The following is a 25609-nucleotide window of genomic DNA, read 5'->3' as shown; positions in this document are numbered from 1 at the left end:
GTCTAGCAACGGGCCCAACAGGTCCTTATATTTTTTGTAGAATTCGACCGGGAAACCGTCCGGTCCCGGTGCCTTCCCCGCCTGCATGCTCCCTTTCCCTTTGGTCAGCTCCTCCAGCCCAATTGGGGCCCCCAATCCTGCCACCAGTCCCTCCTCCACCTTCGGAAACCTCAATTGGTCCAGAAAGTGGCCCATCCCTCCCTCCTCCAGTGGGGGCTCGGACCGATACAATTCCTCATAAAAGTCCCTGAAGACCCCATTGATGCCAACCCCACTCCGCACCACACTCCCTCCCCTGTCCTTAACTCCCCCGATCTCCCTAGCTGCATCCTGCTTCCGAAGCTGATGCGCCAGCATCCGGCTTGCCTTTTCCCCATACTCATAAATCGCCACCTGGGCCTTCCTCCACTGCACCTCCGCCTTCCTGGTGGTCACCAGGTCGAATTCGGCCTGGAGGCTGGGCCTTTTCCTCGGCCCACGGCCGCCCGAACCCCTCGACCCACGGCCGCCCGAACCCCTCGACCCACGCCGCCCGAACCTCTCGACCCACGCCGCCCGAACCTCTCGACCCACGCCGCCCGAACCTCTCGACCCACGCCGCCCAAACCTCTCGACCCACGCCGCCCAAACCTCTCGACCCACGCCGCCCAAACCTCTCGACCCACGCCGCCCAAACCTCTCGACCCACGCCGCCCAAACCTCTCGACCCACGCCGCCCAAACCTCTCGACCCACGCCGCCCAAACCTCTCGACCCACGCCGCCCAAACCTCTCGACCCACGCCGCCCAAACCTCTCGACCCACGCCGCCCAAACCTCTCGACCCACGCCGCCCAAACCTCTCGACCCACGCCGCCCAAACCTCTCGACCCACGCCGCCCAAACCTCTCGACCCACGCCGCCCAAACCTCTCGACCCACGCCGCCCAAACCTCTCGACCCACGCCGCCCAAACCTCTCGACCCACGCCGCCCAAACCTCTCGACCCACGCCGCCCAAACCTCTCGACCCACGCCGCCCAAACCTCTCGACCCACGCCGCCCAAACCTCTCGACCCACGCCGCCCAAACCTCTCGACCCACGCCGCCCAAACCTCTCGACCCACGCCGCCCAAACCTCTCGACCCACGCCGCCCAAACCTCTCGACCCACGCCGCCCAAACCTCTCGACCCACGCCGCCCAAACCTCTCGACCCACGCCGCCCAAACCTCTCGACCCACGCCGCCCAAACCTCTCGACCCACGCCGCCCAAACCTCTCGACCCACGCCGCCCAAACCTCTCGACCCACGCCGCCCAAACCTCTCGACCCACGCCGCCCAAACCTCTCGACCCACGCCGCCCAAACCTCTCGACCCACGCCGCCCAAACCTCTCGACCCACGCCGCCCAAACCTCTCGACCCACGCCGCCCAAACCTCTCGACCCACGCCGCCCAAACCTCTCGACCCACGCCGCCCAAACCTCTCGACCCACGCCGCCCAAACCTCTCGACCCACGCCGCCCAAACCTCTCGACCCACGCCGCCCAAACCTCTCGACCCACGCCGCCCAAACCTCTCGACCCACGCCGCCCAAACCTCTCGACCCACGCCGCCCAAACCTCTCGACCCACGCCGCCCAAACCTCTCGACCCACGCCGCCCAAACCTCTCGACCCACGCCGCCCAAACCTCTCGACCCACGCCGCCCAAACCTCTCGACCCACGCCGCCCAAACCTCTCGACCCACGCCGCCCAAACCTCTCGACCCACGCCGCCCAAACCTCTCGACCCACGCCGCCCAAACCTCTCGACCCACGCCGCCCAAACCTCTCGACCCACGCCGCCCAAACCTCTCGACCCACCATTTTCACTTACCTTTGATGCATTGGTCCTCACGATCTCACTTGCTTTGTCATTCAATATTACATTTCCAAGTGGGTTGTTCACCAAAGGTCTTGGAGCTCACACCAGCACTATTTTGTGCTGCTGTGGATTCTCCTGCGAAGCACTCTGCAGCAGATTCAGTTCTGAGTACCTAGCATGTGTCTTTGGTCCTCTCTTCCTTATTCGAAAACAATCCATTTTCAGTTCTTCACAGTCCTGTTGGTTGGTTGCTGGCTGCTGCCAAATGGAGGGATCACTCTTCAGTAATTTTGCACTCACAGCACGTGACGTTGGCTTGATTTTCTCTCTGCCGCCGCTTCTTGCGGAAAGACTCAACTGATTTCAGAAAAAAAACGGTCCTGGGACAGCGCACTTTTGTCCGGAGGAGACTGTCTGCCCCGTAGGGCTCCGGGCCTGCGCACTGTTGAGGGGACACGCATACGCAGGACAGCCGGCATTCTGAAAGCCAGTCATGCCAGCATTTTTAAAAGCCGGTCATGGCCATTGGGCACTTCTTCCCGCGATAGGAATGCCGGACGGATCGTTCCACGACCCTCCCAACACCCGTACATGGGTCGCGACCCTGAGTTGAAAATGACTGGTCTAAAAATCCACTCAGTCCAATGGCAATTAGGGATGGGCAACAATAGCAAGTCTTCCCAACGATTCCTACATCCCATGGGAGTAAATAAAAAATAGGTTGCTCATCAGTAAACTCTAATCTTTTACCTTTTCATGTAGTCAACAAGCTCCATGGATATGTTTTTAAAGTTTTGCAATCCCACCTCGAACATATAACCAGCTGGTTTGTCTAAATAACAGCATGCTTATAAAGTATGAAACCCTGACATTTCTGATTGATCAGCATTTGTCAAAGTCAGATCCACATTACACAAAGTGTAACTGGCTTCCCTCATTTTCCCCCAAGAAACTCAATTCTCATCAAAGGCTTTCACTGCTGGTTTAAACATCCAGAAACACAAGAATACACCTAGTTTAATGGGGAATTGCCGCGCAACAGGTTACGTCTATACATCTTTATAATTATGCTGCATATGAGAATGCTTTCAACAAGAATACGTAGCAGAACTATTTCTAGATCAAGTGAACCCCACAGGTTGGTTCTCACAGTGAATCGCTGCCACAGCTTTCAGAACAATTCTGTTGTAAATTGACAATTAACAGAGTGTTTTACATACGAATCACATCTACCATCAGTTTATCATTTCCCATTAATACTACTCCAGACATATAATCAAATTTTCATAATGATAAGTTCCTCTGAGCAAAAATAAATGATCTTAAAGCCAACTAATTAGTGCCACTACAATCTGGTCACACATCAGCCCATAGGCCCCAATTTCTCAAGACCATTGCTGTCCAGGTCTGGACTGTCGCATAGCTCTGCTGCCCAGACCTGCATAGAGATGCTGATCATCATTTCCCATCCCCACCTACCACTTCACATCCATTCAGCCCTCTCCCCATGATAGTGTTATCAGTATGGTGCCCCACACCATTAACCAACGTCTTGGTACTCTACCATTTTGCTCCAGGGTTTAGTTCTGATCCTAATCCATTCACAGTGTGTGTCACAATTATCATAGCGAGGGTAATACAGTTGAGGCCATTGCTTTCACATGTTGCGCGGTGGTTCAATATGCACCGCTGTTAAGATAATATAGGCATTCTAGACATTTAAGAGGTTCACAGGTTGCAAAGATCATGTGCCGAGGTCATTAGACACAAGCAGCAGACTGAAAAGCACTGGTAATCATTGGTTATCAGAAGTACTTCAACAAACAATGCATTGAAGCCAACCTTTCAAAATGCCTCAACTAGTATGCCCAGGGAAATACTTGTGTAAATTTACTGCATACATTTCAAGCCCATTCTGATGTGATTTACACTGAATGTTGAGTACAGCAAAGAATCTCCAGTTACTGTGAGCTCTTACCCCGTCCACCTGAGCCTCTCTACCATGATATATTGAGATTAACTCAGATCTGAACAAAAATCCTCTCATACTGATGGACAATGGGTATCACGAGTTCACTGAATGGTGTATTAAAAGTTGATATACTATAGATTTTCTGACTTTGCACCATAAATTTATTGATTTTTGGATTATGGATTTGCTGACTGAAATACTATGGATTTGCTAATTGTTGTACTGTAGGTTATTTGGTCGAAGCATTATGAGCTTGATGACTGTGTTTGTTTCGAAACCATTCTCCTGTTTCCCAGCCTAAACTACATTGGTTTCTTTATTCACTGCCCGCTGGTCTCCTGGGCTGGATCTTACCATTCCCTGACTCCTGGACCGGCTCCTCCTTGTGGCGATGCCCTTGGACTGACCTACACTTCTGCCACTAACTCCTTTATTTGGATTCCACTTCTCTGTTCTTGGACAAAGAGCTTCCTTTGCTCCAGCTTTCCATGGATGCCATGCTGTTCCTCCATTATTGGACTGTTCGCCATTCCACCACTTGTTTCTGAGATAACCGTCTTTTCTACATCCCTACTCCTTCTGTGGTTCCAGGTTTAATCTCCATTCCTCATTTGGCTGCAAAACTACTCTATGTGGTGAGTCTCTGGTATTCTCTTCTTCAAAAGGCAATGGAAGTGGAATGTTTGAATATTTTTAAGCCAGAGGTGGATAGATTCTTGATAAGCCAGGGGGTGAAATGTCATCAGCGTTAGGTGGAAATATGGAGTTGAGAATACAACCAGATCAGCCAGGATCTTACTGAATGGCAGAGCAGAGGTTCAGAGTGGCCTCCTCCTGCTCCTACTGGTACGCTGAATGTCATCTCCAGTTCCAAGTGTTACCTTCAGTTCCTCTATGCAGTGCTGAATTCATTCTATCGTATATCCCTGCTCAGAAACTTCTTTCTCCCTCATCATCTCCTCGCCGATCAGCTTCAATCTTACCGTCACCATCACACCTGCATCTCTCCCACTGGCCCATGCAATTTAAGTTCCTTGGCTGGGTTACGGCATACACTCTCTGGCTGCCACTGCATACAAAAGTTCTCCAACTTTCAGCCTTTCTTTCTGGTCATTATATTCAATTCTCCTCTACTTCCCATCCAGATATTCAATTTTGCCCCTTTCTAGTCCCTTTCCCCAAGCACTACACTTCCCTCAATCCCTCCTTTCATTTGTTCCCAACATCTGTCTCCCTTCCTGCGATCCTAGGCACTCACCACCTCAGCACTCCCGCTTTTGCATCCCAGACTCTCCATCACATTGATCATAATCTTCTCAGACGGCAAGTTCCTCTTTTTCACACGCGCCAAGAATGGTAGCAGAGCTTTCATTCGCACAGGCAATGCTCTCAAACGTGTATGAGTTCCGAAAGAGAAAATGCATTTGCAGGTGTATGGAGAAAAGACAATGGGGTGGAACCAGCGAAGTGGCTCTTAGAGTTAGCCACCACAGACATGGCGGGCCAAATGGCCTCTCTCTAAGGTGTAACCATTCTATTATTCTATTTTCTTGCTTACAAAACACTCAAAATTCACCTTGCATCCCCCCCCCCCCCCCCCCGACACCACCCTTGCCCCATCTCTTTGAAGCCTCCAATCACCCCACTGCCAAGCAGTTGCATTCCTATCTCAATGGAATAGGAATAGGAATAACCTGCTTCAACGGAGAAAACCCAAAGCTGCAACTGGCAAATAAAGCACTTTTGAGTACTGGGAAGCATGATTTTAGCAACCGGAAACATGCTCAAGAAAGCTTGGATATTGGCCCAGCCCTGACACTCCTTTAGCTGAACTCTGAAGGTCTCAGCTGCTACATAATCTCTCTCCAGACCCTGAACTAGAAAAACAACATGGATGCAACCTGGCATCAGAAGTCACAAGTTGACTTCCTTTCTGCCAGTTGCCTACTCTCTTCAGAGCATCAGGCTGTGCTATCCATATCAGAGCAGATCTTGCTGCCACAAAACCATTCCCATCTAATTCAGGTCACTGTGATATGATGAGTCAATCATTTCAGAGTGGCAAATCTGTAGAAACCTCGTAGCCAACCCAGGCCACACCACCTGGAGATGGAAGAAATCGGATCTAACTTAAACTGACCTTCTGGGCTAGGCCTGATTTCATAACCATTACCTCATTCATGACACAAAAGAGCATGGTACTTTTTATTTCGGAAGATGGAAGCAAGGCGGTGCTCCTGATCATCAACACAGCCAATCACATTTTATGCAGTTCTCACAATCACGATTACTCAATCATGATTGAAGCTGGAGTTCCACCTCGTGCGCAAGGTTGGGGCTGATACAGCTGAAGGTGGTATACAGAGCACACCTCACGAGGGCGAGGATGAGCCGATTCTTTGAAGGAGTAGAAAATGTGTGTAAACATTGCGGGCGGGCCCCCGCTAATCACGTTCATATGTTTTGGTCCTGTCCAAAGCTAGAGGATCACTGGAAGGAGGTTTTTAGGGTAATTTCTAAAGTGGTGCACGTGAAACTGGACCCGGGCCTCCGGGAGACCATATTCGGGGTGTCGGACCAGCCAGGATTGGAAACGGGTGCAGAGGCAGATGTGTAGCCTTCGCCTCGTTGATCACCCGAAGGCGGATCCTGATAGGTTGGCGAGCAACCTCTCCACCCTGTGCCCTGGCGTGGCGGGGGGACCTGTTGGAATTCTTGACTCTTGAGAAGGTTAAATTTGAACTGAGGGGAAGGATGGAGGGGTTCTACAATTCATGGGCATTATTCATTATGCACTTTCAAGAACTGGATAACATCGAACATTAGTTGGGGCATGTGGGTGTGAGGGTTGGGGGGGGGGGGGGGGGAGAGGGGGGCTGTGTGTGTTAATGGCGACTATGGGTGATCCCCAATTTCTTTTTGTCATTTGTTTGTGTGAACATGCGGGCTAATGTTTAGGGTTTGGTGGGAGGATGGGATTGTTGTTATTGATATGGGGATTGACATATTTGTTACTGATTATTGTTTATTGTCGGTGGGTGTAAATTTGGGAGAAAATGTGAAAAAGGAGAATTAAAAATATATATTTTTAAAAAATGAATGAAACTGGAGTTACTGTTCTCTCTGCATGATCTTGGCCCACTCCTCAATTACTCCAAACAACCCCCCTCCTTCCACTCCACAGTGCAGGAGATGCCCTTTTACCTCCTCACCCTTCAGTGTCCAAGGCCTGAAACATTATTCCAGTGATTTATTTGTGCTGCTTTCAATTTTGTATTAATGTATTCACTGTATAAAATGTGGTCTCCTTTAAACTGCGGAGATCAAACACCGACTGCGAGACCACTTTGCAGAACATCTCCATTCAATTTGCAAGTAAGACCCTGAGGTTCCAACCAACTGTCCTTTTAATCCTCCACCTTGCTCCCACTCTGAACGTTTCTGTCCTCTCCTGCACAGTATCTCAATGAAATTCAACACAAGCTCAAGGAACATCTCATCTTTCAACTTGGCACAATGTAGCTTTTTGGACTCAATGAATTCAATAATTTTAGATCATAACCTCCAACACCATTAAATTTACTTTTTTTCTGGTTTGTTTTTTTTCTCTTCCCCCCACCCCTTTTCTTTGCTTTTCGACTGCAGCTATTCTTGATTCTGTCATTCACACATTATCTGGACATACCTTTTATTTGTCTCAGTAAAAGTCTGATCTACTACAGACGCTGCTTCTCTTTCCCCAAGAAACGACTAGACCCACTGTATTTCCAGCATTTTCGAGTTAAAGAACCTCTTACATTTATTACTCTATCCACAAAGAATACACTTCTTTAAGTTGGAGGAAGTGGCTCAAAATACAACCTTGAAAAGCTAAGAAACCAAAACCAAACAACATCAACAACTCTTAATTCTTTGGAATTTATACAAAGGGTTAAAAGTTCATGAGTGCCAAGTATTTTATGTATCAAACTCCATTATACTAGTCTTAACTCTTGTACTAAATATAACCTGGAAGACAGCAATGAAAAGCCCTGATCCCTAAATTCTGACATGCCAGCTGATTTCCTGTGGCCTTCTACACAAGCAGCCGACACCAAGTGTCATCTTCAGGGTTGCCTTTTGGTCCAAGATAAGTGGATTTAGTTTAGCTTCCATCTTAAATTCATACTGTTTCTATAGTAAGGGATGAGGAACTGAGACCTGCTTAAATTGAGGTACTGCAGTGGCACCGTCAGTGAGAAGGTTAAATTAAAGAATTTATTTTCATTATAAATAGAAGGCAGAAATTAAAATTCGAAAACAGTGGTATAAAAGTGTGACAAAAGGAAATAAGGATTTGAACACAGGAAAAGAATGCGGAAGATTGTCAATATATTAGATTCAGATATATCGCCATTACAGTTATTCGATGTTCTGAAGTACATCCATAGATCAGCAAATTCACTTTTTTTGCAAGGAGAAACCTGGGGGCAAGATCCATGATTCAAAGACGCAGAGTAATAGAAGAATGATGGTAGAAAGTTAACTCAGGAACCTCCTGACCTTTATCACATTATTATAAAGTGGAGTTCCTCATTGAACTGTTGACATGTACAGTACAGTCAATTCATTCTTTATATTAATAGATCCTGCCACAAGCAGGAGGACTGGAGAAGCTATTCACAATCCTGCCAGATATTTCTAATAAATTCTCAGACCAATTATGCCATTATTTTAGACAGATTTTATATTGATTTTTCTCATTTTAAGAATTAGCTTTCCACGTGATATACGGAGGCTCCTTACGCATTTAATTAATGACTGAGGATTATAGACCAACCTATAATACCAATAAAGCTTTGTTTTTGTAGTACGCGTTGCTGACTTCTACTTTGAGGCATGAGAAGTCAGGAGATTTCAGAACAGGAATACATTCAATCAGTCTCTCCTTTAGAGAGGATATGCTGAAATAGTAATTTTCCCCCAATTGTCAACGAAATGCCAAGTAAAATAAAGTCAGTATGATAATTCATGGGTGTAAAATTTGAGGGTGTTGAACATTACTGTTAGTCTTGTGAATATTACCAAGGTCTACAGATGTCATTAAAAACTATTGGTAACTCCTTTTAATTAAAGTGCAGAATAATGAGAGTGGACAGAAATATCAATGAGAAATAAACCAGAGTAGTGACCATGTACTGCAAAGCCCTGAAAAAATACAAATCAGCAGCAAGGTATACTGTAGAGCATGCCTTTGTCTACACAATCCTGATTGATGATGGGACTTTTCTCCTACCAGACTTTTTCTGGTAACCTACAGGAAAACCATCAATCTTCTAAAGTTCACGAAGGCAGCTGCTCATTTCATAAACCATCCCAGTTATTTTCCCTTTCCTAGTCCAGTTTCGGCATCAACCCTGCAACCGGAATACAAATCTTGTTGAGAGGAGTTGCATATAAAGACAGAACCAAAAAACAATGGCAATATCAGAATTGGCAGGGTTACCTCTTCAACACACTTTCCTTCATCAGTTCCTCACAATTTAACATACGACTGATCTCCACATCGGTAAACATCTGTCCAATGATGTGCAGGTGAGGTGGATAGGCCGGGCAAAAATTGACCCCAAGTGTCCAAAAGATGTGGTTAGGCAGGGTTACGGGATAGGGTGGGGAATGGGCCTAGGTAGATTGCTCTTTCAGGGGTCGGTGCAGACTCGATAGGCCGAATGGCCTCCTTTTGCACTGTAGGGATTTCCTTTGGAAATTCTATTCGACTAGCAGCTGCTGAGAGATGTAATTTTGTTCCTCAATTTTCACATCCTCCTTTCCTCGTTCTTGATTCTGCTGCACAACATTGAATGAAACTTATCTATTCACCATTCTTCACGAGGATGGATGATGAATGACTCTCTTGACCCAAATAATGTTCTTACCATGATTTTTGCGAGCACACCATCATCACTGCAGTCCAAGGTAACCACAGCTTTGTCCGTTTCAATTTCACACAGTGCATCGCCAACATTAATAATTTCACCTAGGGAAAGGAAGAAAAGATATCAGAAAGAAGCTCCATTAATATAGCGCCTTTCACATCTTTGGCACTCTCCATAGTGTTTTACAGAAAAGGGGCTACTTTTGTGAACTGTGGTCACTGTTATGTCAGCAAACATGACAGGCCCACAAACAGAAATGAAATAAATCTCCAGATGATCTGTTTTGAAAATGCTAGTTAAGGGAAAAGTGTTGGTCAGGACACTGGAGAGATCAACTCAGAATCGACTCTCCAACAGTGTAGTACTCCCTCAGTACTGACTCTCTGACAGTGCAGCACTTCCTCACTATGGAATCTCTGATAGTGCAGCACTCCCTCAGTACTCACGCTATGGCAGTGCAGCTCTTCCTCAGTACTACCCCCTAATTGTGCAGCACTCCCTCAGTACTGACCCAATAGTGCAGCACTCCCTCAGTACTCACCCTCTGACAGTGCAGCACTTCCTCAGTACTGACCTCCTGACTGTGCGGCACTCCCTGTGTCCTCACCATCTGACAGTGTAATACTCCCCCAGTACTCAACCTCTGACAATGCAGCATGCCTCAGTACTGACGCGAAGCCCTAAATTACGTGATCAAATCCTGTAATGGGGCTTGATTCCATGATCCTCTGATGAGGGTGCTTGTTTAATCAGCATACATCACAAGTAGTAAACATACACAGAAAATAGTAGCAGGAGGAGGCCCTTCGACGTGCTCTGCAATTCATTATGGGCGGCACGGTAGCACAGTGTTTATCACTGTTGCTTCACAGCACCAGGGTCCCGGGTTTGATTCCTGGCTTGGTTCACTGTTTGTGTGGAATCTGCTGTTCTCCCTGTGTCTGCGTGGGTTTCCTCCGGGTGCTCCGGTTTGCTCCCACAAATCCCGAAAGACGTGCTGTTAGGTAATTTGGACATTCTGAATTCTCCCTCAGTGTACACGAACAGGTGCCGGAATGTGGCGACTAGGGGCTTTTCACAGTAACTTCATTGCAGTGTTAATGTAAACCTACTTGTGACAATAAAGATTATTATAAGAGATGGGGGAGATCCTAAATGAATATTTCTCATTAGTATTTACTGTTGAGAATGGCATGGATATTAGGGAACTTGGGGAAATAAATAATGATGTCTTGAGGAGTGCACATATTACAGAGGAGGAGCTGGAAGTCTTAAAGCACATCAAGGTGGAACTCTTTCCTCTGTATTTTGTCTATAATGGAAGATGTCTGAACCTTTGTCTCCGTGGAACCTTTGCTGTGGTGAAATGTGGATATAGGTGAATGATCCTCACATCCTTGCTTGTGACTGCTGTAATTGTGTACAAATAGGGGGGTGTAAAGAGCTGGAGCAGATTTCACGACGGATGGGGGTAGCCACAATGGAAAACCACATTGGCTAGCTGCCTGGACGGAGGATCCCGCTACCGGCGGAAAACAGGTCTGGTGGGGCAGAGAATCCCACCCGTGGTCTTTGAGGGGAGATGTGGAAGAATAAAAACAAGGAAATGGTATGCGAGTGTGAGATAGTGAAACAGCATTGTGCCCACACTCTGAACAATGTACAGATATCTTTGTGGTTCTGGTTTGCACAAGTTCAGATCACCAATATAGTGAACAAGTTAAATATAAATATTGCCAGTATATCCACAGCTTGTTCAATCAGCCCTGGGGAGAAGAGAGCTCTGAATCCACTGAATTCTCCCTGGTTTCTGGATGGGTAACTATATTCTGTCTGTATTATTGCAGCGCTGTTAATAAAGTCAGTAACGGACAATCAAGTTACAAAAAAAAGACGTGCTGTTCGATGATTTGGACATTCTGAATTCTCCCTCAGTGTACCCGAACAGGCGTCGAAATATGGCAAACAGGGGCTTTTCACAGTAATTTAATTTCAGTGTTAATGTAAGCCTGCTAGTGACAATAATAAAGATTATTATTATTGCACAAAGTTCCTCTGCATTAACTGCAGTTCTTGGAAAACTTTTATTATCCTCCTGAAGACAGAGGCAAAATATTGATTCAATGCCTCCGCCATTTTATGTTCCTCTCAGGAATATACTTTAATTGAGGTGTTTAGTATCTCACTGAACATCCCTGAACATCCGCCATTGTTGCTCAATTGTCCTACCCTCAATTAGAGCAGCACGGTAACACAGTGGTTAGCACAGTTGCTTCACAGCTCCAGGATCCCAAGTTCAATTCCCAGCCTGGTTCACTGTCTGTGTGGAGTCTGCACGTTCTCCTCGTGTTTATGTGGGTTTCCTCCGGGTGCTCTGGTTTCCTCCCACAATCCAAAGATGTACACGTTAGGTGGATTGGCCATGATAAATTGCCCTTCGTGTCGAAAAAGGTTGGGTGGGTTACTGGCAGGGTGCTCTTTCCAAGGGCCGGTGCAGACTCGATGGGCCAAATGGCCTCCTTCTCCACTGTAAAATCTATGATTTGTGTCCAGTCTACTTGGGCCAACTCTTTCCTCAGGCCTGTTATGCCCAAACTCTAGTATGGCACTCTGTCCTCTCTCACTTATCTGAATTTGAAATTTTGCATTCTGTGATCACTCCTTCCAAGAGGATCCTCAATGACAAGACTATTTATCAACCCTTCTTCATTACATAATGCTCCCCGGCTGGCTCCATAACATATTGCTCTAAGGAACAATCCTTCATGTACTCTATGAAATCTCCCCCGAGGTTACCCTTGGCAATTTGATTAATCCAGTCAATATGCATGTTAAAATCACCCAGGTGATTCCTTTCTCACAGGCCCTTATTATTTCTTGGCTTTATACTATGCCCCACCTTGGAAGTATTGCTCAGGGGCTTGTAAACTACTCCTACCAAGGCGTTTTTTCCTTTGTTCTTTATTTCCGCCCATATCGATTCAATATCTTGGCCCTTAGTGCGAATATAATTTCTTTATACAGAATCGGTCATTTTTTAAAATAAATTAAGAGTACCCAATTCTTCTTTTCCCAATTAAGGAGCAATTTAGCGTGACCAATCCACCTACCCTGCACATCTTTGGGTTGTGGGGATCAGACCCATGCAAACACGGGAGAATGTGCAAACTCCATACGGACAGTGACCCAGAGCCGGGATTGAACCTGGGACCTCGGCACCGTGAGGTAGCAGTGCTAACCACTGCACCGCCGTGCCCCCATTGATGTCATCTTTAACTAAAAGCAATTCCACCTCCTGCCTATCCTTTCAGAATACGGAGTACCCTTGGACATTTTACTCCCAGTCCCGGTGCTCCTACAATCATGTTTCAATGATCCCCCAAATCATACCCATTGGTCTCTATTGGTGCCGTCAGCTCTTGGCCCTTTTCCGAATACCGCGTGCATTTAGGTACAAGATTTTAAAATATGTCCAACTGATTTGTCCTTTCCTTGCAGGATTTTCTTGTGCACTACGCTTTTCACACATTCGGACTTCCTTCATTAATCTCTGATAACACTCAGCCTAATCCCCAACTTTCACTCCTTCAGTCACCTAACATTAACGTTTTTACATTTTATTACCCCTCCATAGTCGCTAGGCTGACCCTGCCTGTTCATTCTGTTAACCTCTACCTTCTTCTTACATGCTGAACTGCTGCTCTGGTTCCTATTAACCACTGTATTTCTTGTAGTTTCACCCTTCCATTCCACCCATTTGCTAGTTTAAAGTCCTTGTGACCACCCTATTTATCCTTTCCGCTAGATCACTGGTCCCAGATCGGTTCAGGTGGAAGATGCTTGTGCATGGATTCTTTTAACCTGATGGTCATTAGAACACCAACCACCACATGGACCAGTGGAGCGAGGTCTTGGCCCAGTGGCGGGGAAGTCCAAGAGGACTGGAGACCGGGCTTTGCTGCAGGACGGGGACTAACAACATTCATCACCCTCCGATCATCTGCCCGTCTGTCAGTGACGTCACTTTTAAAGGGTGACGTCGTTTTCAATTTCCCTCCTCCTTGTGCCTTGCAGACTCGCCCCTGCTTGCACTGTTACTCTCGCCCCACTGGTGCTCCTCTCGCCCGTTTGTGCTGCTCCCATCGCTCCTGTTTGCGCTGCTCCTCTCGCCCTTTGGCGCTGCTCCTCTCGCCCCCATTTGCGCTGCTCCTCGCCCGTTTGCGCTGTTCCCCTCGCCCCTGTTTGCGTTGCTCCTCTTGCCCCTATTTGCGCTGCTCCCCTCACCCCTATTTGCGCTGCTCTCCTCGCCCCTGTTTCGCTGCTCCTCTCGCCTCGCTGCCACTCCTTTGATCAGACCAATCCGCTGCTTTCCTTTGTCCAGAGTCATTTTTTGAATCTTAACGTCACCTCAACAGCGTGTCTCTGGATTCAGTGAGAATACACTGAGCCACTTCTGAAAATGTTTCCCACAATCTAATCAGCTGTTTCTTCACCAGGTCTGCTCTCTCTCTTCAGTCTCTGGTGTTCTGTGTCTCTGGCCCTCACTGAGCATAGAACAAAGTGGAGAGGTATACGAGATGGGAGAAGGACGGGAAAAAGGGATACATGATATAGAACAGGTGATACATCATGGCAATGCTGAGTAGTAAGGGCAAGAAGACTGCCAAGCAAACATTAAACCACTCATTTTTACAGTATTTTGGTCAATGGTAATCCCTTGAAAGTTGATAGTGGTGGATTCAGCGATGGTAATAACACTGAATGTCAAGGGGCAATGGTTGAATCCTCTCTTGTTGGAGATGGTCACTGCCTGGCACTTGTGTGGTGCGAATGTTAGTTGCCACTTGTCGGCCCAAGCCTGGATATTGTTCCGGTCTTGCTGCATTTGGATATGGAATGCCTCAAGTGTCTGAGGAATCATGAAGGGTGTACATTGTGCAGTCATCAGCGAATATCCCCACTTCTGACCTTATGATGGAAGGACGGTCATTGATGAAGATAGTTGGGCCTAGAACACTACCTTGAGAAACATCTGCAATTAGTCCTGGAGCCGAGATGATTAACATCCAATAACCACAACAATCTTCCTGTTTCCCACCGACTCCCGTTTTGATCGAGCTCCTTGATGCCATACCTGGTCAAATGCTGCCTCGATGTCAAGGGCAGTCACTCTCACCTCACCTGTGTGTGCGTCTCTGCGTATTTGCATACCTCTACGTGTGTTTCCGTGTGTGTCTGTCTGTGTGTGTGTGCCAGCAGCCGTCCGTGAGCCTGCGTCTCAGTGTGTACGTGTATGCCCATGCTGATCGACGTAAGCATGCATGTCGGCGTATGCACCAGTGTCCATCTGCATTTGTGTCCATCTGCGTGTGCAGTCTGTCTGCATCTGAGTGCATGTGTGTGTGTCTGCATGTGTAATCTGTCTGCATCTGAGTGCATGTGTGTCTGACTGCGTGTGTAATCTGTCTGCATCTGAGTGCATGTGTCTGTCTGCGTGTGTCTGCATCTGTGTGCGTGCGTGTCTGCATCTGTGTGCGTGTGCATCTGTCTGCATGTGTGCGCATCTGTCTGCATGTGTACGTGTCTGTCTGCATATGCGCGTGCGCATCTGACTGCATGTGCGCCTGTTGTCTGTCTGTGTGCACGTCTGTCTGCATGTGCATGCCTGCGCGCACAAATCTTTCTCCGTGTGTATGTCTTGTGCCTCTGTGTGTATGTCTTGTGCCTGTGTGTATGTCTTGTGCCTGTGTGTATGTCTTGTGCCTGTGTGTATGTCTTGTGCCTCTGTGTGTATGTCTTGTGCCTCTGTGTGTATGTCTTGTGCCTCTGTGTGTATGTCTTGTGCCTCTGTGTGTATGTCTTGTGCCTCTGTGTGTATGTCTTGTGTCTCTATGTCTGCGTCTGTGTGTATATGTCTAGTGTCTGTGCGTATGTCTGTGTCTCTGTGCGTATGTCTGTGTCTCTGTGTGTATGTCTGTGTCTCTCTGTGCACGTCTGTGTCTCTGTGCAAGTCTGTGTCTCTGTGTGCAAGTCTGTGTCTCTGTGTGCAAGTCTGTGTCTCTGTGTGCAAGTCTGTGTCTCTGTGTGCAAGTCTGTGTCTCTGTGTGCATTGCTGTGTCTCGATGTGCAAGTCTGTGTCTCGATGTGCAAGTCTGTGTCTCTGTGTGCATGTCTGTGTCTCTGTGTATGTCTGTGTCTCTGTGTATGTCTGTGTCTCTGTGTATGTCTGTGTCTCTGTGTATGTCTGTGTCTCTGTGTATGTCTGTGTCTCTGCGTGTGTCCCAAAACCCAAGATAAAAGCCAATGAAGAATTAGAAACTGATGAAAATCAATGCACACTTTACATTCAGGCTTGGATTTGGAAGCTGTCAAGATTAAGTGATAAATCATCAAATTCAGTGACGTGATCTGGTATGTCCCATAATAAAGATCACCATTAGCTGAGTGGTGTTAAACTGGATATCGGGCCATTCAAGGGGCACCAATTAGTTTACTTCATCCCCATTTGACATCAAAACAATAATTTTGCTCTCATGGCTAAATGCCTAGAGCATGCCACATTAAAGTACAACTCATACCTCTAGCATTGTTGAAGTCCCAATTGGCCTGTTCAGCCAACATAATCTCTGGTTCTTCAAATGTACTTGGCCAGAGATAAGAGAGAAACAGAAACACAATTCTCAATGAATACCACAAAGCATGAGATCATGGAAATCTTCCTATTTCTCACCCTGCATTGACATGAGAAACACTGACCCTGCTGTGGAGCCCTTTATTTCTGTGCAGTGCTAGGCAACACAAGATTGTATTGGAGATTAGTTCTCGTTGCGAACTAGCTCATTTAAATACAGTTTTTCAATTTGCGAGGAAGCCCCAATCTAGCTAGGGAAATAAATGCCTTTCAGACCCTCCACAAATAAATAAGGATTCAACCTTTTTTCACAAATCCATATCAGAAACATCAGTATTACAATCAGCACTGTCCATGCTAAAATGCTCCCTGATCCACGTAACCCAAAGGGTTGTGGTCTTCACCCAACCGGTTGTGAATCGATGGAATTTCCTGCCCAGTGAAGCAGTTGAGGCTCCTTCATTAAATGTTTTCAAGATAAAGATAGTTAATTTTTTGAAGAATAAAGGATTATGGTGTTCGGGCCGGAAAGTGTAGCTGAGTCCACAAAAGGTCAGTCATGATCTCACTGAATGGTGGAGCTGGCTCGAAGGGCCAGATGGCCTACTCCTGCCCCTAATTCTTATGTTAACCATCATATACTATACATTCAATATTCCCTCAAATGCACGATCAGCATTGTACATTGTTCAATAATCCCTGATCTGTATGATCATCGTTCACCTGATGAAGGAGCTGCGTCAAAAAGCTGGTGATACAAAGCAAACCTGTTGGACTTTAAACTGGTATTGTAAAACATCTTACTGTGCGCACCCCAGGCCAACGCTGGCATCTCCATCATGCATGATCATCAGCACTGTACATTCTTCAATATTCCTGATCTGTATGATCAGCACTGTACATTGTTCAATATTCCCTGATCTGTATGATCATCAGCACTGTACATTCTTCAATATTCCTGATCTGTAGGATCATCAGCACTGTACATTCTTCAATATTCCCTGATCTGTATGATCAGCACTGTACATGCTTCAATATTCCTGATCTGTATGGTCATCAGCACTGTACATTCATCAATATTCCCTGATCTGTATGATCAGCACTGTACATTCTTCAATATTCCCTGATCTGTATGATCATCAGCACTGTACATTCATCAATATTCCCTGATCTGTATGATCAGCACTGTACATTCATCAATATTCCTGATCTGTATGATCAGCACGGTACATTCTTCAATATTGCTGATCTGTATGGTCATCAGCACTGTATATTCTTCAATATTCCTGATCTGTATGATCATCAGCACTGTACATTCTTCAATATTCCCTGATCTGTATGATCATCAGCACTGTACATTCTTCAATATTCCCTGATCTGTATGATCAGCACTGTACATTCTTCAATATTCCCTGATCTGTATGATCATCAGCACTGTACATTCTTCAATATTCCCTGATCTGTATGATCATCAGCACTGTACATTCTTCAATATTCCCTGATCTGTACGGTCATCAGCACTGTACATTCATCAATATTCCTGATCTGTATGATCAGCACTGTACATTCTTCAATATTCCCTGATCTGTATGATCAGCACTGTACATGCTTCAATATTCCTGATCTGTATGGTCATCAGCACTGTACATTCATCAATATTCCCTGATCTGTATGATCAGCACTGTACATTCTTCAATATTCCCTGATCTGTATGATCAGCACTGTACATTCATCAATATTCATGATCTGTATGATCAGCACGGTACATTCTTCAATATTGCTCATCTGTATGGTCATCAGCACTGTATATTCTTCAATATTCCTGATCTGTATGATCATCAGCACTGTACATTCTTCAATATTCCCTGATCTGTATGATCATCAGCAATGTACATTCTTCAATATTCCCTGATCTGTATGATCAGCACTGTACATTCTTCAATATTCCCTGATCTGTATGATCATCAGCACTGTACATTCTTCAATATTCCCTGATCTGTATGATCATCAGCACTGTACATTCTTCAATATTCCCTGATCTGTACGGTCATCAGCACTGTACATTCATCAATATTCCTGATCTGTATGATCAGCACTGTACATTCTTCAATATTCCCTGATCTGTATGATCAGCACTGTACATTCTTCAATATTCCCTGACCTGTATGATCAGCAACGTACATTCTTCAATATTCCTGATCTGTATGGTCAACACTGTACATTCTTCAATATTCCCTGACCTGTATGGTCATCAACACGTACATTCTTCAATATTCCTGATCTGTATGGTCATCAACACTGTACATTCTTCAATATTCCCTGATCTGTATGGTCATCAGCACTGTACATTCTTCAATAATCCCTGATCTGTATGGTCATCAACACTGTACATTCTTCAATATTCCCTGATCTGTATGATCATCAGCACTGTACATTCATCAATATTCCCTGATCTGTATGATCAGCACTGTACATTCATCAATATTCCTGATCTGTATGGTCATCAGCACGGTATATTCTTCAATATTCCTGATCTGTATGGTCATCAGCACGGTATATTCTTCAATATTCCTGATCTGTATGGTCATCAGCACTGTACATTCTTCAATATTCCCTGATCTGTATGATCATCAGCACTGTACATTCTTCAATATTCCCTGATCTGTATGATCATCAACACTGTACATTCTTCAATATTCCCTGATCTGTATGATCAGCACTGTACATTCTTCAATATTCCCTGATCTGTATGATCATCAGCACTGTACATACTTCAATATTCCCTGATCTGTACGGTCATCAGCACTGTCCATTCATCAATATTCCTGATCTGTATGATCAGCACTGTACATTCTTCAATATTCCTGATCTGTATGGTCAACACTGTACATTCTTCAATATTCCCTGACCTGTATGATCATCAGCACTGTACATTCTTCAATATTCTATGATCTGTATAGTCATCAGCACTGTACATTCTTCAATATTCCCTGATCTGTATGGTCATCAACGCTGTACATTCTTCAATATTCCTGATCTGTATGGTCATCAGCACTGTACATTCATCAATATTCCCTGATCTGCATGGTCATCAACACTGTACATTCTTCAATATTCCTGATCAGTATGGTCATCACTGTACATTCTTCAATATTCCTGATCTGTGTGGTCATCAGCACTGCACATTCTTCAATATTCCTTGATCTGTATGATCATCAGCACTGTACATTCTTCAATATTCTGGATCTGTATCATCATCAGCATTGTACATTCTTCAATATTCCCTGATCTGTATGTTCATCAGCACTGTACATTCTTCAATATTCCCTGATCTATAAGAACATCAGCACTGTACATTCTTCAATATTCTTGATCTGTATCATCATCAGCACTGTACATTCTTCAATATTCCTGATCTGTATGGTCATCAGCACTGTACATTCTTCAATATTCCTGATCTGTATGATCATCAGCACTGTACATTCTTCAATATTCCTGATCTGTATGGTCATCAGCACTGTACATTCTTCAATATTCCTGATCTGTATGATCATCAGCACTGTACATTCTTCAATATTCCTGATCTGTATGGTCATCAGCACTGTACATTCTTCAATATTCCCTGATCTGTATGATCATCAGCACTGTACATTCTTCAATATTCCCTGATCTGTATGATCATCAGCACTGTACATTCCTCAATATTCCCTGATCTGTATGATCAGCACTGTACATTCTTCAATATTTCCTGATCTGTATGATCATCAGCACTGTACATTCTTCAATATTCCCTGACCTGTACGGTCAACAGCACTGTACATTCATCAATTTTCCTGATCTGTATGATCAGCACTGTACATTCTTCAATAGTCCCTGATCTGTATGATCATCAGCACTGTACATTCTTCAATATTCCCTGACCTGTATGATCAGCACTGTACATTCTTCAATATTCCTGATCTGTATGGTCAACACTGTACATTCTTCAATATTCCCTGACCTGTATGGTCATCAACACTGTACATTCTTCAATATTCCTGATCTGTATGGTCATCAGCACTGTACATTCTTCAATATTCCCTGATCTGTATGATCATCACTGTACATTCATCAATATTCCTGATCTGTATGGTCATCAGCACGGTATATTCTTCAATATTCCTGATCTGTATGGTCATCAGCACTGTACATTCTTCAATATTCCTGATCTGCATGATCAGCACTGTACATTCTTCAATATTCCCTGATCTGTATGATCATCAGCACGGTATATTCTTCAATATTCCTGATCTGTATGGTCATCAGCACGGTATATTCTTCAATATTCCTGATCTGTATGGTCATCAGCACTGTACATTCTTCAATATTCCCTGATCTGTATGATCATCAGCACTGTACATTCTTCAATAGTCCCTGATCTGTATGATCATCAGCACTGTACATTCTTCAATATTCCCTGATCTGTATGATCAGCACTGTACATTCTTCAATATTCCCTGATCTGTATGATCATCAGCACTGTACATACTTCAATATTCCCTGATCTGTACGGTCATCAGCACTGTACATTCTTCAATATTCCATGATCTGTATGGTCATCAACACGTACATTCTTCAATATTCCTGATCTGCATAGTCATCAGCACTGTACATTCTTCAATATTCCCTGATCTGTATAGTCATCAACGCTGTACATTCTTCAATATTCCTGATCTGTATGGTCATCAGCACTGTACATTCATCAATATTCCCTGATCTGTATGATCATCAGCACTGTACATTCTTCAATATTCTTGATCTGTATCATCATCAGAACTGTACATTCTTCAATATTCCTGATCTGTGTGGTCATCAGCACTGTACATTCTTCAATATTCCCCCATCTGTATGATCATCAGCACTGTACATTCTTCAATATTCTGGATCTGTATCATCATCAGCATTGCACATTCTTCAATATTCTGGATCTGTATCATCAGCACTGTACATTCTTCAATATTCCCTGATCTGTGTGGTCATCAGCACTGTTCATTCTTCAATCTTCCTGATCTGTATGGTCATCAGCACTGTACATTCTTCAATATTCCCTGATCTGTATCATCATCAGCACTGTACATTCATCAATATTCCCTGATCTGTATGATTGACAAAGTGATATAAAATAACTGTTTTAGAGATATTAGTTACTGTAATGTAGAAGTAGGCCAGTCTCATTCTGGTGAGTTCACAGATGAAGGATTTCAGAACGCATGGCAAAGCAAGGGGGAGGAGTGCCAGCAAAGGAGGAGAAAAGGATGCTGGGTCATAGGGGGCCAGAGGAAGGGATTGGAAGTGAGCCAATTAGGATGTATGGCCAGGTCAGGAGGGGTATAGGATGACCTATGGGAATCGTGTATGTGAAACCTGATGCCATTTGAATGTATTTGCAGAAATCCCTTTGTCTCCTTCATTCGTGTTCCAAGGGTCTCGGAGACTAGTTCTGTGTCATGTGCCTCTGTGAAATGAATCAGACTTGCAAGTCAAATAAAATAACTAATGCTGTACCTGCAAATCCATCTCGACTTTTATTGAGGCCAGACTGACGGGTAAAGAAATTTATATTTGTCATGATCAGCACTATACATTCTTCAATATTCCTGATCTGTATGGTCATCAGCACTGTACATTCTTCAATATTCCTGATCTGTATGGTCATCAGCACTGTAAATTCTTCAATATTCCTGATCTGTATGGTCATCAGCACTGTACATTCTTCAATATTCCCTGATCTGTATGGTCATCAGCGCTGTACATTCTTCAATATTCCTGATCTGTATGGTCATCAGAACTGTACATTCTTCAATATTCCCTGATCTGTATGGTCATCAGCACAGTACATTCTTCAACATGGAGTCTGAGCTTTAAACACTGAGGCACATCCGGGAGGGGGAGACTTACCTGGGCACTGTATTTCAGGAGGTTGTCACACCTGTCAGAGTAAGTAGTTTAAATCCTGCCAGTGGCCAGGGACAGCAGGGTGTGACTGCAAGTCAGGCAGGTAAAGGGAACCAGCAGTCAGGAACTCAGGAGCCTCAGCCTTGACCCTTTCCAACAGGTACGAGGCACTTGCTCCCTGTGTGGATGACGAACAGGGCTGCAGGAAGGATGAGTCAGCTGACGAAGGCACCATAGTTCAGCAGGCCATTCAAGGGGAGGGAGTAAATAGGCAAGTTGTAGTTGTAGGGGATTCTATTATCAGGGGAATAGATAGTATCCTTTGTGAGCAGGATAAAGAGTCCCACATGGTATGTTGCCTGCCCGGTGCCAGGGTGCGGGACATCTCTGACCGGCTTGAAAGGATACTGGAGAGGGCGGGGGAGGATCCAGTTGCATGTCGGTACCAACAACATAGGCAAGTCTAGGAAAGAGGACCTGTTTAGAGATTATAAAGAGCTAGGATTCAAATTAAAAAACAGGTCCTCAAGAATCATAATCTCCGGATTACTGCCCGCGCCACGTGCAAATTGGCATAGGGAGGCAAGAATAAGGGAAGTTAACACGTGGCTGAAAGAGTGGTGTGGGAAAGAGGGGCTCCTTTTGGATTGGATTTGTTTATTGTCATGTGTGCCGAGGTACAGTGAAAAGTATTTTTCTGCGAGCAGCTCAACAGATCATTAAGTACATGAGAAGAAAAGCGAATGAAAGAAAATACATAATAGGACAACACAACATATACAATGTAACTACATAAGCACTGGCATCGGATGAAGCACACAGAGTGGAGTGTTAATGAGGTCAGTCCAGAAGAGGGTCATTTAAGAGTCTGGTGACAGTAGGGAAGAAGCTGTTTTTGAGTCTGTTCGTGCGTGTTCTCAGACTTCTGTATCTCTTGCCCGATGGAAGAAGTTGGAAGAATGAGTAAGCCGGGTGGGAGGGATCTTTGATTATGCTGCTCGCTTTCCCCAGGCAGCGGGCGGTGTAGATGGAGTCAATGGATGGGAGGCAGGTTCGTGTGATGGACTGGGCGGTGTTCACGACTCTCTGAAGTTTTCATGGGACACCGGCATCAGTTTTGGAACAGGGGGTCCTATCCCGTTGGGATGGTCTCCACACGAACCGAGCTGGGACCAGTGTTCTGGCGAAAAGAGTAAATAGGGTGGTCAATAGGACATTAAACTAGAGATTGGGGGGGGGGGGGGGGGGGGGAGTTAGGGAACCAAGAGGTGAAGTAATCAGTGGGAAGCGTAGCTGCTTAGGAATACAAAAAAGCACAAAAAGACAGAACTCAGGAGAGGTTACAATAGTCCCCATCTCACAAAATATGACAGTGTATGGAAAGGCTCAGTAAATCAAGGTCCACCACACTAAGAAAACAAAAATGGACGGTCAATGAAAATTAAAGGTGCTATATTTAAATAAGCGCAGTGTACAGAACAAGTTGGATGAGCCTGTGGCCCAGATTGTGACTGGCAGGTATGCATCACAGAGACGTGGTTGCAGGGCGTTCAGGACTGGCATTTAAACATCCAGGGATTCACAATCTATCGAAAAAACAGAGGTGGGCAGAGGGGGTGGGGTTGCCTTGTTAATTAGGAATGAAATTAAATCAATAGCACTAAACGACATAGGGTCAGATGATGTGGAGTCTGTGTGGGTAGAGTTGAGGAACCACAAAGGCAAAAAAACCATAATGGGAGTTATGTACAGGTCTCCTAACAGTGGTCAGGACCAGGGGCACAAAATGCACCACGAAATAGAAAGGGCATGTCAGAAAGGCAAGGTCACAGTGATCATGGGGGACTTCAATATGCAGGTGGACTGGGTAAATAATGTTGCCAGTGGACTCAAAGAAAGGGAATTCATTGAATGTTTACAGGAGGGCATTTTGGAACAGCTTGTGATGGAGCCCATGAGGGAACAGGTCATTCTGGACTTAGTGTTATGTAATGAGCCAGACTTGATAAAAGATCTTAAAGTAAGGGAACACTTAGGAGGCAGTGATCATAATATGGTAGAATTCAGTCTGCAATTTGAAAGAAAGAAGGTAGAATCAAATGTAAAGGTGTTACAGTTAAATAAAGGTAACATGAGGGAGGAACTGACGAAAATCGACTGGGAGCAGAGCCTAATGGGAAAGACAATAGAACAGCAATGGCAGGAGTTTCTGGGAGTAATTGAGGACACAGTACAGAGGTTCATCCCAAAGAAAAGAAAGGTTATCAGAGGGGGGATTAGGCAGCCATGGCTGACAAAGGAAGTCAGGGAACGCATCAAAGCAAAAGAGAAAGCCTATAATGTGGCAAAGAGTAGTGGGAAGTCAGAAGATTGGGAAGGCTACAAAAACAAACAGAGGATAACAAAGGGAGAAATGAGGAAAGAGAGGATCAAATATGAAGATAGGCTAGCCAGTAACATTAGGAATGATAGTAAAAGTTTCTTTAAATACATTAAACAAACGGGAGGCAAAAGTAGACATTGGGCCGCTCCAAAAAGACGCTGGTAATATAGTGATGGGAGACAAGGAAGTAGCTGAGGAACTAACTAAGTACTTTGCGTCAGTCTTCACAGTAGAAGACATGAGTAATATCCCAACAATTCGGGAGAGTCAGGAGGCAGAGTTGAATATGGTAGCCATCACAAAGGAGAAAGTGCTAGAGAAACTAAGAGGTCTAAAAATGTATAAATCTCCGGGCCCAGATGGGCTACATCCTAGAGTTCTAAAGGAGATAGCTGAAGAAATAGTGGAGGCGTTAGTTATGATCTTTCAAAAGTCACTGGAGTCAGGGAAAGTCCCAGAGGATTGGAAAATCGCTGTTGTAACCCCCTGTTCAAGAAGGGAACAAGAAAGGGGACTTCCGGTGACGGCGGGTGGGAGGCGGCCGCACAATGGAGGGCTCCCGTTCGGCAACGGCATTTTCGGGGCTTTAAGCCCGGTCCCAGGGTCCGCGGAGGCGGCAGAAGCAGGGAGAAGGCACGGAGGAGGCACAGTGAAGACAGAAGGAAAAAAAGAAGAAAAATGTCGAGGGTGAGCAAGAAAACAGCCGAAAAAAAAACAGCTGAAGGTCCGTCGGGGAGTGGAAAGGTCACCGCGGGGTCACCAGGGAAAATGGAGGCTGGAGCACCAGGGAAGGCCGCACTGCTTACGGCTGAAGAAATAACTAAGGTGATGGCTGCGGAATTTGAAAAGCAGTTGGCGCAGATTGCGAAATGCATGGAGACGGTGAGGAAGGAGATGAGGGAGGTTTTGAGTGTGCTGGTGGAGGAGGCGGTTTC

At 45.2% G+C, this 25609-nt stretch overlaps 1 protein-coding gene across 1 annotated transcript in view; it reads right to left on the bottom strand.

Annotated features, from left to right (window-relative positions):
- The window catches only part of pdhx (pyruvate dehydrogenase complex component X), a 494696-nt gene that overhangs the window by 389052 nt on the left and 80035 nt on the right, over positions 1 to 25609 (bottom strand). Inside the window, exon 3 of the mRNA XM_072518815.1 lies at positions 9727 to 9827. Within this exon, the coding sequence (XP_072374916.1) occupies positions 9727 to 9827 (101 nt within the window). The remainder of the gene's footprint in view (positions 1 to 9726; positions 9828 to 25609) is intronic.

The sequence above is a fragment of the Scyliorhinus torazame genome, chromosome 10, assembly GCF_047496885.1.
Source record: "Scyliorhinus torazame isolate Kashiwa2021f chromosome 10, sScyTor2.1, whole genome shotgun sequence".
In the NCBI taxonomy this organism is placed as follows: domain Eukaryota; kingdom Metazoa; phylum Chordata; class Chondrichthyes; order Carcharhiniformes; family Scyliorhinidae; genus Scyliorhinus; species Scyliorhinus torazame.
This window is presented reverse-complemented; position numbering and strand designations above follow the sequence as displayed.